At 42.5% G+C, this 18,106-nt stretch overlaps 1 protein-coding gene across 1 annotated transcript in view; it reads left to right on the top strand.

The window, feature by feature from the left end:
• Positions 1-18,106, top strand: part of npepps (aminopeptidase puromycin sensitive) — a 301,618-nt gene that overhangs the window by 247,412 nt on the left and 36,100 nt on the right. The window contains exons 19-20 of the mRNA XM_063038059.1: positions 3,167-3,223; positions 14,525-14,632. Coding sequence (XP_062894129.1) covers positions 3,167-3,223; positions 14,525-14,632 — 165 coding nt within the window. The remainder of the gene's footprint in view (positions 1-3,166; positions 3,224-14,524; positions 14,633-18,106) is intronic.

Below are 18,106 nucleotides of genomic sequence, written 5' to 3'. Positions count from 1 at the left end.
TGCTTAAGGAAGTAGCCCAAGAAATAGTGAATGCATTAGTGATAATTTTTCAAAACTCGTTAGATTCTGGACTAGTTCCTGAGGATTGGAGGGTGGCTAATGTAACCCCACTTTTTAAAAAAGGAGGGAGAGAGAAACCGGGGAATTATAGATAGGTTAGCCTAATGTCGGTGGTGGGGAAACTGCTGGAGTCAGTTATCAAGGATGTGATAACAGCACATTTGGAAAGCGGTGAAATTATCGGACAAAGTCAGCATGGATTTGTGAAAGGAAAATCATGTCTGACGAATCTCATAGAATTTTTTGAGGAAGTAACTAGTAGAGTGGATAGGGGAGAACCAGTGGATGTGGTATATTTGGATTTTCAAAAGGCTTTTGACAAGGTCCCACACAGGAGATTAGTGTGCAAACTTAAAGCACATGGTATTGGGGGTAAGGTATTGGTGTGGGTGGAGAATTGGTTAGCAGACAGGAAGCAAAGAGTGGGAATAAACGGGACCTTTTCAGAATGGCAGGCGGTGACTAGTGGGGTACCGCAAGGCTCAGTGCTGGGACCCCAGTTGTTTACAATATATATTAATGACTTGGATGAGGGAATTGAATGCAGCATCTCCAAGTTTGCGGATGACACGAAGCTGGGTGGCAGTGTTAGCTGTGAGGAGGATGCTAAGAGGATGCAGGGTGACTTGGATAGGTTGGGTGAGTGGGTAAATTCATGGCAGATGCAATTTAATATGGATAAATGTGAAGTTATCCACTTTGGTGGCAAAAATAGGAAAACAGATTATTATCTGAATGGTGGCCGATTAGGAAAAGGGGAGGTGCAGTGAGACCTGGGTGTCATTATACACCAGTCATTGAAAGTGGGCATGCAGGTACAGCAGGCGGTGAAAAAGGCGAATGGCATGCTGGCATTTATAGTGAGAGGATTCGAGTACAGGAGCAGGGAGGTACTACTGCAGTTGTACAAGGCCTTGGTGAGACCACACCTGGAGTATTGTGTGAAGATTTGGTCCCCTAATCTGAGGAAAGACATCCTTGCCATAGAGGGAGTACAAAGAAGGTTCACCAGATTGATTCCTGGGATGGCAGGACTTTCATATGAAGAAAGACTGAATGAACTGGGCTTGTACTTGTTGGAATTTAGAAGATTGAGGGGGGATCTGATTGAAACGTATAAAATTCTAAAGGGATTGGACAGGCTAGATGCAGGAAGATTGTTCCCGATGTTGGGGAAGTCCAGAACAAGGGGCCACAGTTTGAGGATAGAGGGGAAGCCTTTTAGGACCGAGATTAGGAAAAACTTCTTCACACAGAGAGTGGTGAATCTGTGGAATTCTCTGCCACAGGAAACAGTTGAGGCCAGTTCATTGGCTATATTTAAGAGGGAGTTAGATATGGCCCTTGTGGCTACGGGGGTCAGGGGGTATGGAGGGAAGACTGGGGTGGGGTTCTGAGTTGGATGATCAGCCATGATCATAATAAATGGCGATGCAGGCTCGAAGGGCCGAATGGCCTACTCCTGCACCTATTTTCTATGTTTCTATGAACAACATGGCTTCTTGTCTTTAGCCAAAAGCAAAACATTCTACCAACAGGACACACATAAAAGTTGCTGGTGAACACAGCAACTTTTATGTGTGTTGCTTGAATTTCCAGCATCTGCAGAATTCCTGTTGTTTACCAACAGGACACACTGTTTTTGTAGAAAACTGCTAAAATGAAATATCTGCAGCATAGCAGTAGAAATCTTAACCAGGGCACCACAGATGTTCAATGAATTGGTGCCTGACCTCAACAATTTCTTTTCTGTAATTTATGAATCAACTTGAATGAAGACAACAAAGGCCCAGAGCTGTTTCGCAAGAATGATCCTGGGAATAAAAGGGTGTATAAGGAGTGTTTGATGGCTCTGAGCCTGTACTTGCAGGAGTTTAGAAGAATTGGGGGGTCGGGGGGGGGGGATCGGTTCTCATTGAAGCCTATTATATATTGAAAGGCCTCGATAGTGGATGTGGTGGATAAGTCTCGGTCCAGAGGGCACAGCCTCAGAATAGAGGGACATCCATTTAGAACAGAGATGAGGGAATTCTTTGGCCAGATGGTGGTGAATTTGTGGAATTCATTGCCATGGACGGCTGTGGAGGCCAAGTCATTGGGTATATTTAAAACAGAGGTTCACAGAGTCTTGATTAGCAAGAGCATCACAGGTTATGGGGAAAAGGCAGGAGAATGGTGTTGAGAGGGAAAGTGAATCAACCATGATGGAATGGCAAAGCATACTCAATGGTCTAAATAGCCTAATTCTGATGCTATTGCTTGTGGTATAATACTTCCATGCTTTTGGCATGAGTCCCCAAATCCTAAGGACTTTCTACAGGGGCACAATTGAGAGCATCCTGACCAACTGTATCACTGCCTGGTATGGGAACTGTACTTCCCTCAATCGTAGGACTCTGCGGAGAGTGGTGCGGACAACCCAGTGCATCTGTAGATGTGAACTTCCCACTATTCAGGACATTTACAGAGACAGGTGTGTGAAAAGGGCCCAGAGGATCATTGGGGACCCGAGTCACCCCAACCACAATCTGTTCCAGCTGCTACCATCCGGGAAACGGTACCGCAGCATAAAAGCCAGGACTAACAGGCTCCAGGACAGCTTCTTCCACCAGGCCATCAGACTGATTAATTCATGCTGACACAACTGTATTTCTAAACTATATTGACTGTTCTGTTGTATTTCTTGCTGTACATGCTTTTTTTTTACAAATTACTACAATTTGTACATTGCACATTCAGGCGGAGACGTAACGTAAAGATTTTTACTTCTCATGTATGTGAAGGATGTAAGAAAGTAAATTCAATTCAATATAATTACTCATGTTTCCAATGAATTAGGATGGATGAAGTAAGATATGAAAAGAACATGAGGAAAGAGGATAGGTTGGATGAACATGCAGTTTGGCCCACGATGTTGTGCTGGCCCTCTCTCTCCCAGGTTGTGCCAGGAGGTCCCACTCACGCTGGTGATCAAAGCTCCATTCGAAGTTGAAATGCTGCTGTGATCTTATTTCTGTGTTTCAAACCATGCTGTAAGCGGTGATCTGTAATGCTCTTACCACATTCCTTTCAATTGGAGGTGACCTGACTTGTCTCATTTCCTCAGGTATATTTAACAGTTCTGAAGCATGGAGATGCACCAACATTAGATACAATGTTGAAGGTAGGTAACTGTTTCTGCATCTTAAGCCCACGAGCCATTCTTGTTTTTTATTCCCATTAATGTTCTGTCAGCTGGTTGCTATTGCTGCTCCAGAAATTAAACCAGAAACTGAGCAATATTTGTACTTCTCCCTTACTTTGTTTGGTTTGAAGGATGTATTGTGCTAGTCAACCTTTTGGTGAATGGGGCCTTTGGCCAAGTTGGAAATATTAACCAGGGCCAGTGGCATGCAGAGACGTACAGTGGAATGCTTCATTTGCACCAACAACCAACACAGTCTGAGGATGTGCTGAGGGCAGACCACAAGTGTCGCCATACTTCTGCCGCCAACATACCATGCCCACGGCTTATTAACCCTTAACTTGTATGCCTTTGGAATGTGGGCGCAAACTGGAGCACATGGTCACAAGTCCAATGTACAAACTCCTTACGTACACCGGCAAGACTGAACACTGATCTTCCGATTAAAGGGTTATGGTAACAGCTCAGCTACCATGCAGTAACAATTCAGTGCAGAGATTACCATGAAAAATGGGTGATTTATTGTTATAGTGTTGACTATATTTCAGTTTAAGGCTGCCTAATCTTCCTCGAGGGTTCAACAAGGACCCGACCATAAATTTGGACATCTGATATTATGAAAGGGTCTGTACCTTCAAAAAATAATGTAAGAGGAGGAGAGATGAGTATAAATTCAATTTTAAGATCTTTATTTCAGAGAAAGGTGTAATGTTTTGAGTGGTCCCATGAACAATGAGAGTGGCACAGTAGGGTAGCAGTTAGCACAACGCTTTACAGTACCGGCTGGAAGATTGGGGTTCGATTCCCGTCGCTGTTCTCCCCAGAACTATATGGATTTCCTCTGGATGCTCCATTTTCTCCCACATTCCAAAGTCATACAGGTTAGGGTTAGTGGGGTGTAGGCATGCAATGTTGGTGTTGGAAGCATGGTGACACTTGTGGGCTGCCCACAATCAAATCAGTGATTTGATTTGACGCATTTCTCTGTATGTTTGGATATATATGTGACAAATAAAGCTGATATTTAAAAGATTTAATTTTTTTAATCTTTCAAAGCAGTGAAAGAAAGTGTGCACAGACAGGAGAAACTAGAAACTAGATGGTGGAAATCTGAACCAAAGACACAAAATGTTAGAAATGCTCAGCAGGCTGAGCAGCCTTTGTGGTGGAAGAATTGGTTAACATTTGATTAATGGTTAACATTGAGTCTTTCACATTGAACTGGTAAAATCAGTTTCAAGATGCAAGGAAAGCTGGAGGAAGGGAGATCAAAGGGGCAACTCGAGGAGATGGAACTTGAGAGATTCAACAACTGTGCAGGGGCAGTTAATGGAATGCCCCCCAGGAGAGGAGGCACTGGAGGCGGTGTGGGAGGGAACAGAGGCGTGGCGAGTGTGCTGGAATCTGTACAGGGTTGGGGGCTGGTCCCTGCAGGCCATCTCTCCAATCGGGGTTGATCTTCAGTGTTCATTCCCTGGAAGAAGAGCTGGATTGCCTTTGTCTACAGGTGACCCAGTGTGAGGAACTGTGGTCTGCTTGTTCTTACAGAAACATGGCTCCAGGGCAACATCCCATGCACCATCAATCTTCAGAACATACCACTCAGAGATTGGGTTAATATTATTTTGTGGCTGTATGTGCTATCGTAACTGTGTGCTGCATGTAACTGTATGTACTATGTTTTGCGCTTTGGCCCCAGAAAAACACACTTTTATTTAGCTGTATACACGTGTATGGTTGAATAACAATTAAATTTGAATTTGAAAAGGTGGGGTCAAGACAAAGTGACAGTCGAAATAGCAATATCATTCTCTGAAATTGTTTGACTGTTGTGCTGAATCCAGAAACCTGTGAAGTGCTTTGTTGGAAGATGCAAACAGAAGGAAATCTGCAGATACTGGAAATTGTTGGAAGGTGGTGGTATTTGTCAAGGTGATACAGTGGCCAAGGACAGGTTAAGTTGAGAAGAGGGAAATCTAAAGTGACAAGCAACAATAAGCTTGGCAGACTGAAGGGTGTTCTGCCAAGGGGGCATTTTGTCTTTTGTTGACGGGAGGCCATGAGCAGCAGATAGGGTAATAATACTTGGGTTTCAGGATGTAACTTCTCCCCTTCTTATTTGGTCATTGGCGCAAAACGACACATTTCATTGTGGTTTCGATGTACGTGTGACAAGTAATGCTAATCTTTAAAATGCTTTCATCCCAAAGATTTTGTTTTATCAAAGTGTCAAAATAAATTTATTATCAAAGATCATGTATGTCACCATATACAGCCCTGAGATTTATTTTCTTGTGGGTATACTGAACAAATCTATAGAATAATAACTAAAACAGAATCAATGAAAGACTGCCCAACTAGAGCGTTCAACCAGTATGCAGAAGACAACAATCTGCAAATATGAAAAGAAATAATAATATATTTTAAAAACATGAGATGAAGAGACTTTGAAAGTGAGTCCATAATAGTGGAAACATTTCAATGATGGGGCAAGTGAAGTTATCCCCTTTGGTTCAAGAGCCTGATGGTTGAAGGGTGGTAACTGTTCCTGAACCTGATGGTGTGAGTCCTGAGGCTCCTGTACCACCTTCCCGAAGAGAGCATGTCCTGGGTGGTGGGGGTCCTGATGATGGATGCTACTTCATCCATCATCCAGTGTTTCATGTGGATGTGCTCAATCCAGAGTTTGCTGAATTTTAGATGCTCTGGTGTCCTGATTGAGACTGGCAGAGATGCTTGTGGGGAGACTGTGTCTTACGCATTCCATTTCTACTCTGTCTCTCATGTGACACACACAGACACTATTAGATTCGATGGTACCGCGTTTCATTGCTACAGGAAGTAGGACTAAAGAGAAGTCTATAGTCTGCTTAAAACATACACATACTAAGATATTGACATTGAGTGTTTATTGCTGCTGATATAAATGCTACTTTATATAATTGGTAAAAAAAAAACGCTTTATTTGTCACACGTATGTCGAAACACAGTGAAATGTGTTGTTTGCATCAATGGTTAAGAGTCTGAAGATGTGCAGGGGGCAGCCCACGAGTGTCGCTATGCTTCCCGCAACAATGTAGCATGACTACAACTCACTAACCCTACACAAATGTCTTCGGAGTGTGGAAAGAAACACACACAGTTACGGAGAGGACCTACAAATTCCTTACAAACAGCAGTAGAAATTGAACCCCGATCAGTGTTTGCCACACTAACTGCATACTACCATGCCACCATCGCATCACATCTGATCTTGGTTAGTATTTTCAAAGAGGTTTCCCTACATGGTTTTATGAGCCAGAATATCTTCCCCAACATAGAAAAGGGCATTGTAGAGATTGTGGGTTCTTAATGCATTGGCAAACCTTAATTAAAGATGTTTAATGTTACAGTGCCTATAAAAAGTATCCTCATCCCCTTGGAAGTTTTCATGTTTTATTGTTTTACAACATTGAATCACAGTGGATTTAATTTGGCTTTTTTGACACCGATTAACAGAAAAGACTGTTTTGTGTCAAAGTGAAAACAAATTTCTAATTGGTCTAAATTTATTACAATTATTAAACAAAAATAATTGATTGCATAATTACTCACCCCCTTCAAGTCACTATTTAATAGATGCATCTTTGGTAGCAATTACAGCCTTGAGTCTGTGTGGACAGGTCTCTCTCAGCTTTTTACAACTGGACACTGAAATTTTTCCCTATTCTTCCTTACAAAACTGCTCAAGCTCGGTCAGATTGCATGGGGATCGTGAGTAAACAGTCCTTTTCAAGTTCAGTCACAAATCCTCAATTGCATTGAGGTCTGGACTCGGACTTAGAACCATAGAAACTACAGCACAGAAACAGGCCCTTTGACCCTTCTTGGCTGTGCCAAACCATTTTCTGCCTAGTCCCACTGACCTGCACACGGACCATATCCCTCCATACACCTCCCATCCATGTATCTGTCCAATTTATTCTTAAATGTTAAAAAAGAACCCGCATTTACCACCTCGTCTGGCAGCTCATTCCATACTCCCACCACTCTCTGTGTGAAGAAGCCCCCCCCCAATGTTCCCTTTACTCTTTTCCCCCCTCACCCTTAACCCATGTCCTCTGGTTTTTTTCTCCCCTTGCCTCAGTGGAAAAAGCCTGCTTGCATTCATTCTATCTATACCCATCATAATTTTATATACCTCTATCAAATCTCCCCTCATTCTTCTACGCTCCAGGGAATAAAGTCCTAACCTATTCAACCTTTCTCTGTAACTGAGTTTCTCAAGTCCCGGCAACATCCTTGTAAACCTTCTCTGCACTCTTTCAACCTTATTTATATCCTTCCTGTAATTTGGTGACCAAAACTGAACACAATACTCGAGATTCGGCCTCACCAATGCCTTATACAACCTTATCATAACATTCCAGCTCTTATACTCAATACTTCGATTAATAAAGGCCAATGTACCAAAAGCTCTCTTTACGACCCTATCTACCTGTGACGACACTTTTAGGGAATTTTTTATCTGTATTCCCAGATCCCTCTGTTCCACTGCACTCCTCAGTGCCTTACCATTAACCCTGTATGTTCTACATTGGTTTGTCCTTCCAACGTGCAATACCTCACACTTGGCAGTATTAAACTCCATCTGCCATTTTTCAGCCCACTTTTCCAGCTGGTCCAAGTCCCTCTGCAGGCTCTGAAAACCTTCCTCACTGTCTACTACACCTCCAATCTTTGCATCATCAGCAAACTTGCTGATCCAATTTACCACATTATCATCCAGATCATTGATATAGATGACAAATAACAATGGACCCAGCACTGATCCCTGTGGCACACCACTAGTCACAGGCCTCCACTCAGAGAAGCAATTTTCTACCACCACTCTCTGACTTCTTCCATCGAGCCAATGCCCAATCCAATTTACCACCTCTCCATGTATACCTAGCGACTGAACTTTCCTAACTAACCTCCCATGCGGGACCTTGTCAAAGGCCTTACTGAAGTCCATGTAGACAATATCCACTGCCTTCCCTTCATCCACTTTCCTGGTAACCTCCTCGAAAACTCCAACAGAATGGTCAAACATGACCTACCACGCACAAAGCCATGTTGACTCTCCCTAATAAACCCCTGTCTATCCAAATGCTTGTAGATTCTGTCTCTTAGTACTCCCTCCAATAACTTACCTAGTACCGACGTTAAACTTACTGGCCTATAACTTCCTGGATTACTTTCGATCCTTTTTTAAGCAACGGAACAACATGAGCCACTCTCCAATCCTCCGGCTCTTCACCCGTAGACAGCGACATTTTAAATATTTCTGCCAGGGCCCCCGCAATTTCAACACTAGTCTCCTTCAAGGTCCGAGGGAACACTCTGTCAGGTCCCGGGGATTTATCCACTTTAATTTTCCTCAAGACAGCAAGCACCTCCTCCTTTTCAATCTGTACAGTTTCCATGGTCTCACTACTTGATTCCCTCAATTCCATAGATTTCATGCCAGCTTCCTTAGTAAATACAGACGCAAAAAACCTATTTAAGATCTCCCCCATTTCCTTTGGTTCCGCACAAAGCCGACCACTCTGATCTTCAAGAGGACCAATTTTATCCCTTACAATCCTTTTGCTCTTAATATACTTGTAAAAGCTCTTTGGATTATCCTTCACTTTGACCGCCAAGGCAACCTCATGTCTTTTAACCCTCCTGATTTCTTTCTTAAGTATTTTCTTGCACTTCTTATACTCCTCAAGCACCTGATTTACCCCCTGTTTCCTATACATTTCATACAACTCCCTCTTCTTCTTTATCAGAGTTGCAATATCCCTTGAGAACCAAGGTTCCTTATTCCTATTCACTTTGCCTTTAATCCTGACAGGAACATACAAATTCTGCACTCTCAAAATTTCTGCTTTGAAGGCTTCCCACCTACCGATCACATCCATGCCAGAGAACAACCTGTCCCAATCCATGTTTTTTAGATCCTTTCTCACTTCTTCAAATTTGGCCTTCTTCCAGTTCAGAACCTCAACCCTAGGACCAGATCTATCCTTGTCCATGATCAAATTGAAACTAATAGTGTTATGATCACTGGAACCAAAGTGCTCCCCTACACAGACTTCTGTCACTTGCCCTAATTCGTTTCCTAACAGGAGATCCAATATTGCATCCCCTCTAGTTGGTCCCTCTATATATTGATTTAGAAAACTTTCCTGAATACATTTTACAAACTCTAAACCATCTAGACCCCTAACAGTATGGGAGTCCCAATCAATGTATGGAAAATTAAAATCCCCTACCACCACAACTTTATGTTTCCTGCAGTTGCCTGCTATCTCTCTGCAGATTTGCTCTGCCAAGTCTCGTTGACTATTGGGTGGTCTGTAATACAATCCCACTAATGTGGCCGTACCTTTCCTGTTTCTCAGCTCCACCCGTAAGGACTCAGTAGACAAGCCCTCTAATCTGTCCTGCCTGAGCACTGCTGTAATATTTTCCCTAACAAGCAATGCTACTCCCCCACCTTTCATTCCTCTGCCTCGATCACATCTGAAACATCGGAACCCTGGAATATTAAGCTGCCAGTCCTGCCCCTCCTGTAGCCAAGTTTCACTAATTGCTATAACGTCATAATTCCACGTGTCAATCCACGCCCTCAACTCATCCGTCTTCCCCGCAATACTCCTAGCATTGAAATATATACACCTCAGAAGACTTTTACCACCACTCACAACCTTTCTATCAGCGGATTTGCTTAAACTTTCAACATCATTTATTTTCACCCCAGCCACACTGTCAGCTCTGGCACTCTGGTTCCCATCCCCCTGCAAATCTAGTTTAAAGCCTCCCCAATAGCACTAACAAACCTCCCTGAAAGGATATTGGTCCCCCTGTGGTTCAAGTGTAACCCGTCTCTCTTGTACAGGTCCCACCTACCCCAGAAGAGGTCCCAATGATCCTGAAATCTGAAACCCTACCCCCTACACCAGTTCCTCAGCCACTTGTTCCTCCTCCAGAGCATCCTATTCCTACCCTCACTGGCACGTAGCACAGGTAAGAATCCTGAGATTACCACCCTCGAGGTCCTGCTTTTCAACTTCCTACCAAGCTCTCTATACTCACTGTCCAGGACCTCCTCACTCTTCCTTGCTATGTCATTGGTACCGATGTGCACCACGACATCTGGCTGATCACCCTCCCACTTCAGAATGTCATGCAATTGATCAGAGACATCCTTGACCCTGGCACGTGGGAGGCAACAAACCATCCTAGATTCTCTCACGACCACAGAACCTCCTATCTGCACTTCTAACTATCGAGTCCCCTATCACTACCGCTCTCCTCTTTCTCCCCCCTCCCTTCTGCACTGCAGAGCCAATCTCAGTGCCAGAGATCCGGCTACTGCAGCTAGTCCTAGGTAAGTCATCCCCTCCAACAGTATCCAATGCGGTCTACTTGTTGCTGAGGGGAATGGCCACAGGGGAACCCTGCTCTGCCTTCCCTTTCCCCTTCCCTCGCCTGACAGTGACCCAATTTCCTGTGCTCTGCTCCTTTGGCGTAACTACCTCCCTGTAGCTACGATCTATAATCTCCTCATTCTCCCGAATGATCCGCAGGTCATCCAGCTCCTGCTCCAGTTCCCTAACGCGGTTTGTTAGGAGCTGCAGCTGGATGCACTTCCTGCAGGTGTCGTTGTCAGGGACACCGGAGGGCTCCCTGACTTCCCACATCCTGCAAGAGGAGCATTCAAACATCTTGCCTGGCATTCTCTCTACACTAGACAATCTGAACAAAAAACTTACCGGAACCTACCCTGGCCTTTGCCTGTTCTCGCCGAAGCCTGTTTGAGCCAAAGCCGTCCCACGCTGGCTCAGTCCACTCCGACGATGGCCTCTGTATATGGTGGTCTGCTTTTTAAACCTTGGCGCGCTACCTCACGCGCCTGTGCAGTGCAGACCCTTCTCCCCGAGCAGTTTTTTAAAAAAACAACTTTTTCGACCCGAATTCTTCCGCTCACTTCTTCAGCTACTTGCTTCGACTGGGCCACTCCAGAACATTAACTTATTGTTTTTAAGCCATTCCTGTGTAGCTTTGGCTTTATGCTCAGGGACCTTGTTTTGCTGGAAAACACACCTTCTCCCAAGCGGCAGTTCTCTTTCAGATTGCATCAAATTTTCCTGCAGGATTTCCCTGTATTTTGCTGCATTCATTTTACCCTCTATCTTCACAAGCCTTCCAGTGAAGCGTCCCCACAGCATGATGCAGCCACCGCCATGCTTACACGGTAGGGATGGTGTGTTTTTGATGATGTACGCTGTTTGCTTAAGCAGAACGTAGCATTTAGTCTGATGGCCAAAAAGCTCGATTGTGGTTTCATCAAACCATAGAACTTTCTTCCAGCTGACTTTGAAGTCTCCCATATGCCTTCTGGCAAACTCTAGCCGAGATTTCATGTCTGTTTTTTCAACAGTGGTTTTCTCTATGTCTCTCTCCCATAAAGCTACAGCTGGTGAAGCACCCGGGCAACAGTTGTTGTTTGCACAGTCTCTCTCATCTCAGCTACTGAAGCTTGTAACTCCTCCAGAGTTGTCATAAATCTCTTGGTGGCCTCCCTCACTCATCCCCTTCTTACACAGTCACTCAGTTTTTGAGGACGGCCTGCTCAAAGCAGATTTACAGCTGTGAATATTTTTTCTATTTCTTGATGACTGACTCTAAGAGATATTCAGTGACTTGGAAATTTTCTTGCTTTCATCTCCTGACTCGTGCTTTTCAATAACCTTTTCGCGGAGTTGCTTGGAGTGTTCTTTTGTCGTCTTGGTGTAGTTTTTGCCAGGATACTGACTCACCAGCAGTTGGCCCTTCCAGATACAGATGTATTTTTACTACAATCGATTGAAACACCTTGACTGCACACGGTGATCTCCATTTAACAAATTATGTGACTTCTAAAACCAGTTGACTGCACCAGTGATGATTTGGTGTGTCATATTAAGGGGGGGGAACACTTATGCAATCAATTATTTTGTGTTTTATGCTTGTAATTAATTTAGATCACTTTGTAGAGATCTGTTTTCACTTTGACACATAAGAGTCTTTTTCTTTCGATCAGTGTCAAAAAAATCCAAATTAACTCCACTGTGATTCAATGTTGTAACATAATAAAACATGAAAACTTCCAGTGGGGGGGCGGGGGGGAGAGAAGGAATGAATACTTTTTATAAGTACTGTGATTCCTAACTGGCGCAGCTACAAACATAATATTGTAAGAGCGGGTCTGATATCAGGGAGCAATTTTCTTGTGCATCCTTACAGTTACCAATTGCTATTATCTATAAGGTAAATGTCTTCACCTATAAATAAATGCAAGTCTTTCCATTTTTCAGGCATCCCTTAAATCCAATTTAAATTTTCCATATTTTCTGCATTTGGAACTGATTAGTTTTTTATGACCTGGTCTGACACTGCCATCTATGGGAATTGGTTGTCACTGCACATTGCTTATTGCTTAAGAGGGCAAAAATAATATATCAGAATCAGGTTTATCACCGGCATGTGACGTGAAATTTGTTAACTTACAACAAATATATGGTTTGTTGCTCAGTAGCCCGAATGTTTTCCCGATGTTGAAAATGGTGGGGGTGATTGCGGGAATGCTCACCAGGTCAACTAGCACCTCTGAAAAGGTCATCAGTCATGCTAGCAACCAATTTCTTTAATGGATATTAGAATCATGACAAATTCGGAGTTCAACCACTGCAGTTCTGACTTGGCAGTGACAGATTCCTTTGTACTTATCCACAGATTCAACCAAGGTATATACTTACATTGCCAAATAAGAGCAAACTGCATTTCAAAAAAAGTCTTCTGAGCAGGAAATGTTATGGACATGATTTAACTTTTTAAAATAAACAAATTTAAGAAAATCTGACAGAAATGGAAGCAAGATTCTGCAGGTGCTGGAAATCTGGAACAACGTGCACAAAATGCTGGTGAAACTCAGCAGGTCAGGCAGTATCTATGGAGGGGAATAAATAGCTACTGTTTTGGGCTAGGATCATTCATCAGGGTTTCAGCTGGAAAAGGAGATGAGATTTTCAAGCAGAGTGGCCTAATAGATCATGACAGAAATTAAATTCATACAGCATTCAGTCAGATGGGAGGGAAGGGCAGCAGGTGGAGGCTGAGGGTAGATCTTTAAAGACCAAATAGGTGCTAACGAGCAATTGGCCAGCTTTGTGTTTGTGACAGCTGCACTGTCAGGTCTTGTCTCAGTGTCTTCCAAGTTCCCTTTGGCTGTGTACAAATTAACTAGGGTTCATCTTCCTAATAAATGGAATAAAAACATTCCACTGTTGAAAAATTAAGACAAAAATGGGAAATGTTGGCGAAGACAGTCAGATGTAGATGACAAGCTACGGCGCAAGTAGATCAGATTTTTAAGAAGGTGTTTAGTGCATCAGGGATTGAGTTCAAGAACCATGAGATAATGTTGCAGCTCTATAAAACCCTGGTTTGACAACACTTGGAGTATTGTGGTTAGTTTTGATCATCTCACTGTAAGAAGGATGTAGATGCTTTCGAGAAAGTGCAGAGGAGATTTACTAGGATGCTTCCTGGATTAGAGAACATGTTTTATAAGGACAGGTTGAGTGAGCTAAGGGTCTTCTTAGAGAAAAGGAGAATAAGAGATGACTTGATAGAAGTATACAAGATGATAGAGACATAGATCGAGTGGATAGCCAGGGTGGAAATGGCTAATACAAGGGGGCATGATTTTAAGGTGATTGGAGGAAAGTATAGGGGAATATCAGAAGTAAATTCTTTACACAGAGTGTGGTGGCAGCGTGGAGCACCTTGCCTGGGGTGGTGATAGAAGCAGATACATGAGGGATATTTAAGTATCTCTTGGGCAAGTGTATGACAGAAAAATGGGGGGCTATATGGGATGGAAGGCTGAGATTAAAAGATCAGTGCAAAATTTTGGGCCAAAGGGTCTGTTCTGTGCTGTAATGTCCCATGTTAGATGTGAGTGCCTCAAGCTTGGTTGTCCTCCTACATGAGCAGTCTGCTGGATCCAGAAGTGTGAGATACAGAGTACCACTGGCGCTGGAACTTGGTTGTCAATTGTAGTGAGGGTGTAGAGAAAGTCGAGTTTCCTATTCCTACTTAATCCTGTGCTGAAATTGCTTGCTTCAGCAAAAACCCTTCTTGTGAAGGGAAATAATGCACAGATCAAGTATGACACACTTGGAACTACAACTTAACAGCTTTGTATGCCATTTCATTTTTCAGCTGCATACCCAAGCAGATCTCCAGGAAGAGAAGGTTCGAATTGAAAGACTACTGGGCGCCATCTCACACCCTGACCTCATTCAGAAGGTTTTGACCTTTGCTACGTCGGTATGTTATTTCTTGCTGTCTGATAATTGGTTGTCCAAGTTTAACTCCATCTCACTTGTGCATTAATTTCCAAGTAGCTTGCACAATGCAAAGGTAACAGGCAGTGTTTGGATCACATGGAACTTAAATGTTTTGAGAACCCTCTCAAGACTTTATGCAACCTTTAGCAACTTCCGCCTTCCCTTCCATTTGAAAATAGCACTGCTCCTCATAAATAGTACATCCTACATTTGTTGTGCACTGGCCATGGTTTTCAGTATCTTCTCTATTCACATTATTATTTTAAGGGTAAAACAGTAATTTACCTTTTGATAGTTAAGGATTTTTTAATTGTATTCCCTCAGAATTTAAACTTCTCTGTGCCTGATATCTTTGCTGCTATTTGTTTTCTCAGGAATATTTTTCCTCACTCTAGCTCTGCAGAACTGCCATCAGCATAGCGAATCTCCCTACCTGAACTTGTGATAATTGCACTGATTCAACGTGAGAAGGATTGGCCCATCCAAACAAAAATACCAGATCACCATTCCTTCGCCCATATTTTTTTCATTTGTGGATCTCAAAGCTGCACTATTGTACAGGACCTCACTGTGCGAAGACGCCTCTCCAGCCTCTGCTTGCACTCTCAACATGCCCTATAGAGCAGATTTCTGAACAGCAGACCCAAGCCATCATAGTCAAGGAGAGTCCAGCCTTGCCCTAAGCCTTTCTTTCAGTGATCAAAGCTTCCATGACCATTGGTCATTTAACGAGATGTTGGATGGAAGGTTAAGTTGATCAGTAATTCAGCTAGAAGGAGCTAAACCACTGGTTGTCTATCATCCACCTCCCTCTTATGTAGGGGCCATAGAATTTTTCTTAGGAAAGGGAACTCTAACGACATCAGTGTAAATTTCAGCTGGTCTTAGCTACCTTAGTCATGGGGAAAAGACTTGACTGATATATTGTTGGTGTTAATTTCTCAAGTTCAAGAGCTCCTTTTTGAAAAATCTTGGATAATGAAAAAGGACCATGTTACTGATGTAGCCTTGAAATCCATCTTTGGAACTCAACACCAAAGCTTCCATCCAGGAGGAATTTTAATGAACTTAATTGACCCTGTGTTGGATTTCCTTTCAGAGCGCACTCCAAGCTGTAGTGCCCAATGACTTGTTTTATCCTAGCATTGTTCAGGCCACTTTGCCAAACCCTTTACATATACATGAGTTTGATTTGGAACTTAGTATGTTCAAGAGTAGAAAATACCCCAAATCCACCAATGGTTTCCCATTTTAAACAAAAAAAAAACCCATCAGACTCACATCTGAGCCAGTACCCCCCTCCCCCAACCCCTGATGCGCACTATTCTAAATGGCTGGTCTGCTCAGGGGCCTAAACCACAGGTTTTCTGTCGCTCTTTCCCTGCAGGAACTGCTCACCACCAGCTGGGAGGGTGCGACATTCTCAGCCACGGTATTCTCCATGAATGGCCCACCGAGATGAGATGATCCGCTTACAGGAGATGCGCTTGTAGGGGGTGTGAGCAGACTACGCTTTGAAAAGAGTAAATCAAAGACAAATTAGTGTTGTTGGAAACTTGACTGATGCGATTACCTTATTCTGTTATTCTGGCTTAGTTGCATTGATATGAACATGCTGGAACTGCAATGATTTTTATTAAGCTATATTTCTGAGAGTTATAGATTTATCACTTATGGTTGAATAATGCAATAACACCTGGAGATTGCAAACTCAGCCAGCTCTATCACTGGCTCTAGCCTTCCCAGCACCCAGGACATCTTCAAAAGGCGATGCCTCAGAAAGGCGGCATCCATCATTAAGGACCCCATCACCCAGAACATACCCTCTTCTCACCTCAGGGAGGTGGTACAGGAGCCTGTAGGTGCACACTCAATATTCGAGGAACAGCTTCTTCCCCTCTGCTATCAGATTTCTGACCAGACAATGTACCAATCCATGAACACTAACTCAATTTTTTGCTCTCATTTTGTACTACTTGTTCAATTTATATATGTATTTTTTCCTTATTGTAATTTATAATTTTTTAATGTATTGCACTTTACTTCTGCCACAAAGCAACAAACTTCATGACATTTGGCAGTGATATTAAACCTGATGTTGACAGCTTAAATAATATTTCTTTAAAAAGAGAGACCTGTTAAATGAATCTTCCTATCACAAAACACCATTGGGCCCCTCAAAGTTAATAATAAATTTACTTTGAAAGTGTATATATATGTCACCATATACAACCGTGAGATTCATTTTCTTGTGGGCATTCACAAGAAACACAATAGAATCACTGTTAGACCGCACCCAACAGGATGGACAAAAAGGTGCAAAACACAAACTGCAAAGCAGTGCTGTGCAAAAGTCTTAGGCACCCTAGATTTTTTAAATAAATTTTGTTTTAGATGTTTATTTTTGTCTTCTACATTAGTGAGTCAGTAGAAAAGAGCAAGTTTTACATTTCCAAATATTCATTTTACAAAAAATTAAAATTGACAGATTTTTTTGTATTTCATTAAAGAAAATAGCATATTAAGTAATAGACTACTTTTCAAATAAAAACCTGATTACTTTGTAGGTATATAGCCCAGTGCAGGATTAAACAAAGATATCAAACAGGGTGTTAATGATCAATGGCATAATAAGTTGAATGAACTAAACTGATTAACTGAAAGAAACAAAAAACAGGTGTAGAAGGAATCAAACTGGGTAAATTAATGGAATCCTCAATACTGAGAAGTATAAGTAGATTCTCATCTATCACACAATACCAACAGTGAGGTGTCCGATCGGTCCCAACTTCATTCTGCAGTAGGACAATGATCCCAAACACATGGCCAAGGTCATAAAGAACTATCTTCAGCGAAAAGAAGAACAAGAAGTTCTGCAACAGATGGTATGGCTTCCACAGAGCCCTGATCTCAACGTCAAGGCTGTCTGGGATTACCTGGAAAGACAGACCCAAAGTCTACAGAAGAACTGTGGCAAGTTCTCCAAAATACTTAGAACAATCTACCTGCCGATTTTTCTTATATAACTGCACTACAGTTTTAAAGGCAAAGGATGAACACACCAAATATTAATTTGATTTAGTTTTTTTTTACTGTTTACTGCTCTTTATAGTACTTTTCATATTTAGAAATTTTACATTAATTTTGAAAGCATCTTCGCTTTACAGAATTTTTTATGTACTTTTGCACAGTACTGTACAAAAAAGAAAGAAAGATAAATAAATAAGCAATAAATATCCAGAACTTGAGATGAAGAGTCCTTGAAAGTGAGTCCATAGGTTGTGAGAACAGTTCAGTGATGGGGCGAGTGAAGTTATCCCCTCTGGTTCAAGAGACTAGTGATGTGAGCCATGAGGTTCCTGTGCCACCTTCCTGCGTGAGTAGAAGAGTGAGAAAAGAGCATGGCTTGGATGGCAGGTTCCCTGATGATGGATGCTGCTTTCCTGCTACAGCG

This window comes from Mobula hypostoma, chromosome X1 (assembly GCF_963921235.1).
Source record: "Mobula hypostoma chromosome X1, sMobHyp1.1, whole genome shotgun sequence".
NCBI classification, from domain to species: domain Eukaryota; kingdom Metazoa; phylum Chordata; class Chondrichthyes; order Myliobatiformes; family Myliobatidae; genus Mobula; species Mobula hypostoma.
Note: the sequence above shows the minus strand (reverse complement) of the source record. Positions and strands in the feature narration are given on the sequence as shown.